At 31.3% G+C, this 5,558-nt stretch overlaps 1 protein-coding gene across 1 annotated transcript; it reads left to right on the forward strand.

The window, feature by feature from the left end:
• The first annotated feature begins 3,927 nt into the window (after positions 1 to 3,927).
• On the forward strand, positions 3,928 to 4,917 carry LOC122601672 (CASP-like protein 1). The gene is made up of 3 exons (XM_043774412.1): positions 3,928 to 4,169; positions 4,321 to 4,450; positions 4,690 to 4,917. Exons 1-3 carry the CDS (start codon positions 3,928 to 3,930, stop codon positions 4,915 to 4,917), a joined length of 600 nt encoding a protein of 199 aa, XP_043630347.1.
• Positions 4,918 to 5,558: the final 641 nt, after the last annotated feature.

Genomic DNA, 5,558 nt, shown 5'->3' on the forward strand with positions numbered 1-5,558 from the left:
ATAATGTTAAATTAAATTTTAAACCAAAATGGTAAATATTTTTAAAAACATACTAATTTGGTAAATAAAATTTCCCATTATCCTATTTTGGAAAAAAACTCCTAAATGCTACCACTATACTTCCTAAGATGCAGTAACCGAAGATGACTTGATCAAACATGCAAATCAACAGAAATTAATGAAGTTTCTTTAATTATGTAGCTTTTAACGGTCTTCCTTTTGGTTCGGGTCATATCCATTTGCGGATTTCATTCTCCGCAATCACATAAATATACACCATACACGTACAAATTAAAGTTAATCACATAAACATAAATGATCACAAAGGACTCAGCTTTCGAAGAGATAAAAATCATTTGAATCATCCAAAGATGATAAAGGTGGAGAAAGTCGAGCTTGTGCAGAGAATTCTCCTAAGGAAATAGTTGACAGACAACAACAAAGGAAGATGCAGTTGATCGATAGACAGCAGCAACGGTCATGTGACTATTTTGAGGGAGATTTCATGCGCGGCTTCTCTACCTGTGTCTTTTGGTGTTCGACGAACCCACAGGGGGTAGTGGCGGTGGAGCTGCTCGGTCTCACCATACCCGTGGCATATAAACTCACTTCCACCCACCCCCTAATAGTTGTAGTGCATTAGTAAACTGATATTTGCAGTGCATTAGTAAAGAATGTAAAGTAATAATATTAGATCAATGAAGATCGGCCACAAATTATGTTGCTATATATCAAAGACACAAAGAACTATCATATCGCAAATTAAATTGGAAGCCCAAGTGATATTTTCTATTGCATATAAAGTGATACTAAAACTGTTATATTGATGGGTTTAAATAGGAAAAAAGAATGAAGCACAACTACTTAACCACTACGTGAGCTAATTAATCGGGGAAATCCTTGACCCGTTATTCTACTAACAAACATTGAAATAAAGGAACAACTATATGCAAACTATCGGTGGAAATGAAGACTTATTCACAACTTCTACACACGTAATAATTTTGACTTAACGCACGTGATTCATCAGAGCTATTGACTCACACTTCATCAAAGTAATATCTGAAAAGAATAATATGGCTGAAATATAGGTGAATTAGTTGTGTGTTTTGTTCCTTTATCCACGTTTATATTAAACGATTAAGATTAACTACTCATCCATTTTAAATGGATGACATTATAACATACAATGTTTTATCCATGTTTATATTATATTATCAGCTAACAAATCTTCCGACTTAATAGCTCATGTTTTTATTATCTGCTAACTAACCTTCCAATTTAAAAGGAAGAGTTTATATGACTGAGATCACATATCAATTTGATCCAATGGACAGAAATTCATAAAACTCCCACTTACCGGTGGCAATATATATATATATATATATATATATATAATGCCTACTTTTTCACGATTGATATAACAACTTATCATATAACTCAAACCCGATAAAAACGGAATCATTTTCATTACATAACAATACCATTAAAAATGTTGCTTATGAACAATATATTTTTTTTTGTCTTTATCTGCTTTATTTATATAAATTGAAGGCTTACCAAATCCAGTATTTCTAAACAATTTTCGTAACAGATATATGAATTTATAAATTGCATAACCAAACTATATATATCAACTAGTGGTCAGACCCATCCAATGGACGGGTAGTCTCAAAATATATTAATCAAAGCTAAAAAATTGGAATTCAAATATATTAAATAGATATACCGAAATCAACTTGAAAATTTGCTAGCTGAATAGCCACTCCATCGGTCAAAATACTCCAAAAATTATCCGCCCAACGAAGAAATATACGAAAATTAACTCCATATAAATATTGATTTCAGTTTACCCCTTTTTTTCAACTTTAGTTAAATAAAAAATTTACAGTTTCTTATATTCTAAAAGTGTAAATTATATATATAAAAGTATAATTAAATATAAATTAGGTTAAAGTGTAAATTGGTGATGAAAAATCAAAAAGTGTAAGTTAATTATTTTAAATTGGGTTAAAGTGTAAATTGATGATGGGAAACTAAAAAGTGTAAATTAATTGTTTTAGATTGGGGTTAAAGTGTAAATTGGTGATGGAAAACAAAAAGTGTAAATTAATTTAGATTAATATTAAAAAAATTAGAGGATTAATAAGGAAAGAAGATTAGACTCAAGAAGATGGATTAGGGGTGCCAAATGTACCCCCAACCCCCTCTTTTAGTTATATTATAGATAACAAATACAAATATGAGAATTGAAGCCTTTGAACGCAGGGGCTTATATATAAACCAATTAACTAGCTAGTTTTAATATAATTATCCATTGTCGATCCATTTGTAATTTAATTACCATTTACCGCAAAAAGGAAACATTCAAATGTGAACTAGAATTCTTCTTGAATCAAACAAGTCATTCACTGGATTCGGTATCGGTCCTAATCGATCATCATCCGCTATAAAAACTAGCTAGTATTAATAATGGATCTCATTTAATCCTCAACCTAATTAAAAGAGCCGTATTAAATTAAATTAATTACAATGCTCAATTTATATATATATATCATGCAAACCCATCGTCCGTGGTCCAGATTTTTTTGAGGGTCATAACTGATTAGTTAATTAATATGTACTCGGCTCGTATGTTCCTGCATGATCATAAATTAATACGACTAAATGCTACTTACGTCCACGACTAAGTATTATAATTGAAGAAACAGCTTCATGATCAGTATCTCCTCACACACAAAATATTTGCGTATAAGAAATCTGGCTATTCAAATTCTTCATTAAATAGTTTTAATGTAATATCAATGCTAGGAAATGAGGTTTAATTACTTGTATAATAATTTTTCAAAAATGATATCACAAAACATTATCTCGACGTCATATGTAATAAACTTTTTAGGTTAATTTAATGACTTTATAATGTTGTCATATAAGAGTAACTTACCTATAATTAAGGGTCCTGCTACAAGAACACCCTGATTCACTTAAACATCCAAACACTCATTATACGGTAAGTATACATTGATATTTCTCGTATGATATTTTGACATTTCTGGTCAAAGTGAATATACTTTTCGTATAAATAGAGCATACTCGTGTATAGTGGGTATTTATGCCGAATTGATGAATGTGTGTATAGACGTATCATCTTATAAGAGTAATTTTGTCAATCAATTTTTAATCTATTTGTTGAACAAATACAACCCTAATTAGAGAGCCACAACTTACCCATATGGCTATATTTACAATAGATAATAAACCAAATACTTTTCAAAACAAAAAAAATAATAATAATAATAAACCAAATACTTAAAGGGGTGTTTGGTAGAAGAGAATCATAGACAATGAAAATGTAATAGATAATGGAAATAGTAAGAAAGAGAATTAATATTTGGAAAGAGAATGGATTCCGTCGTTTAGTAACCACAGAGAATGAATATATAAAAAAATAAAATTTTAAATAATAATCCATTTATTACATATAACAACGTAAAAATAAAAATAAAAAATTTTTCCATTCTCACTCGTTCTCTACAATTTGTAGAGAATGAAGAGAATGAAATTGATTTCTCTTTTTCCTTTCTCATTCCCTTTATTTGTTATAAACAAACAAGGAAAGTCTTTTCTATTCCCTTTCTCACCTCTCCATTCTATTATACCAAACACCCGTTAAGGGTTATCTAACGAGTACTAATTAAGTTCATTAACTAATGATAACACCACTTGGTTGATACAATATCAAATTAAATATAGCATTTTTGGATATCCTAACATGCATGCTGCTGTGCCACCATCAAGACTAATTTGCCAAAAATATACATTATTACTCATTAGTTCTGTATTTAACCCCCAAACCATACATTGACAATTTGACATAAACACAAATTTCAAATTCTACATTATTCACATTCGGGCGGCCCAACACCCATGGCATCCATTGGCACCACAGTTCCTCCACATGCCACCATGGCTTCAGGGGAATACAAGGGTACTAGTAGTCTTTTGGGCTCGGGCCGTGTGGCTGATGTTGCATTGAGGGTCTTGCTGTTTGCGACCGCCTTGGTTGCAATTATTGTCATGGTCACTTCTGAACAAACCAAACTGGTTTCGTTGCTTCCGGGCCTGGAAGTACCTCTTGTTGCAAAGTTTAACTATTCCCCTGCTCTCATGTAAGTCATATGCAAACACATTAACTCTATATTTCTGGACTTAACAAATCTTGTTGGTCAGACAATTATCTTTGTAGCTTCAATACCTTAATTGAACCATTCTTGGTTAATTAACACGGATTAAAAGCAATAGTCATGATATATGATGCAGATACTTGGTAGCAGCGCTTTCCGTGGCTTGTTTGTATAGCCTAATCACTGGTGTATTGTCGGTTTTGGCGTTGATGAAGCTCGGAGGGAACTTCACACAGATGCACTTTTATTTTGTTATACTTGATTCTGTGAGTTCTTGAACCATACTTATTTAACTCTATATTTCTAGTACTATATTTATGTATCTATTTAGTTTTAAAGGTAATTGTCATCTAATTTTGTAGTTTAATTTTACGCTTGTTAGTATCATGAAAATTGTTCGGCAACCTGAGAATAAAATTCGTGGTTCCGCCACTATGTGTCCTTAATTTTTGCATCCTAATATCGCGCTAAATAAACACATATATAATTGGTATGTATGGTTCAGCTGCTATTAGGTATCGTGGCGGCAGCTACTGGTGCAGCAGGATCAGTTGGATACATTGCACTAAAAGGAAACTCTCACACCGGATGGAACAAAATCTGTGATAAGTTCACTACAACTTGTGTGCACTATGCAGCCTCGATTATTCTATCGTTCATATCCTCCATAGCTCTTCTACTACTCGTTTGGCTCTCTGTTTGTATGCTTTCAAAGATCATTGCAAGGCGATAATTTGGTTGTCATCGTGAAAATTCCTGATATAATATATGAGCTGCATATAATGTTATTTAGCAGCAACATGCCATTTTCACATGCTCACATCATATATATATACAGAGTTGAAAGAGGACGTTATTGCTAGATATAATTATCATGACATTTAATTATCTTAATTAAAGATTGAAATGTGTATTCTCTTGTTTCTTCCTTGGTCGATAAAAGATTGGAATGTGTACTATGTTCTTTCCAAAGTTAATGTTAAGTACCTAATTTAGGAAAAATATACAACAATTACATTGTATTTAAAATTCACTACTGCATTATTATTTTTTTTGAATCTTAAAATTCACAACCAAACAATTATTTTGTAATATAAAAATGGTAAATAGATGGTAATGTTCTGGTTTCATGTACCATTTTGATACCCAAGAGATCTACACACGTGAAGCACATGATATATTTGAGGCATGATGGTATGATCAGTTGGTTATTTTGTAATATATCAAAACAGAAAAAATTAAATTTGAAACACATATATGGAATAGTATTTTAGTTTTTAAAATTGTGTTTTGAAAAAACATATTTTTGCAGAATTTCGTTTCCATAACAAATAATCAGTCTTTCATCCAAACATTTTTTAAATTTTTTTTGTG

The sequence above is a fragment of the Erigeron canadensis genome, chromosome 5 (assembly GCF_010389155.1).
Source record: "Erigeron canadensis isolate Cc75 chromosome 5, C_canadensis_v1, whole genome shotgun sequence".
Taxonomy (NCBI): Eukaryota; Viridiplantae; Streptophyta; class Magnoliopsida; order Asterales; family Asteraceae; genus Erigeron; species Erigeron canadensis.

Coding starts and splice junctions, on each gene's coding strand:
- LOC122601672 (XM_043774412.1), top strand. CDS start 3,928: ATGGCATCCATTGGCACCACAGTTCCTCCACATGCCACCATGGCTTCA. Junction 4,170..4,320: donor AACTATTCCCCTGCTCTCAT/GTAAGTCATATG, acceptor TATATGATGCAG/ATACTTGGTAGCAGCGCTTT. Junction 4,451..4,689: donor ATTTTGTTATACTTGATTCT/GTGAGTTCTTGA, acceptor TGTATGGTTCAG/CTGCTATTAGGTATCGTGGC.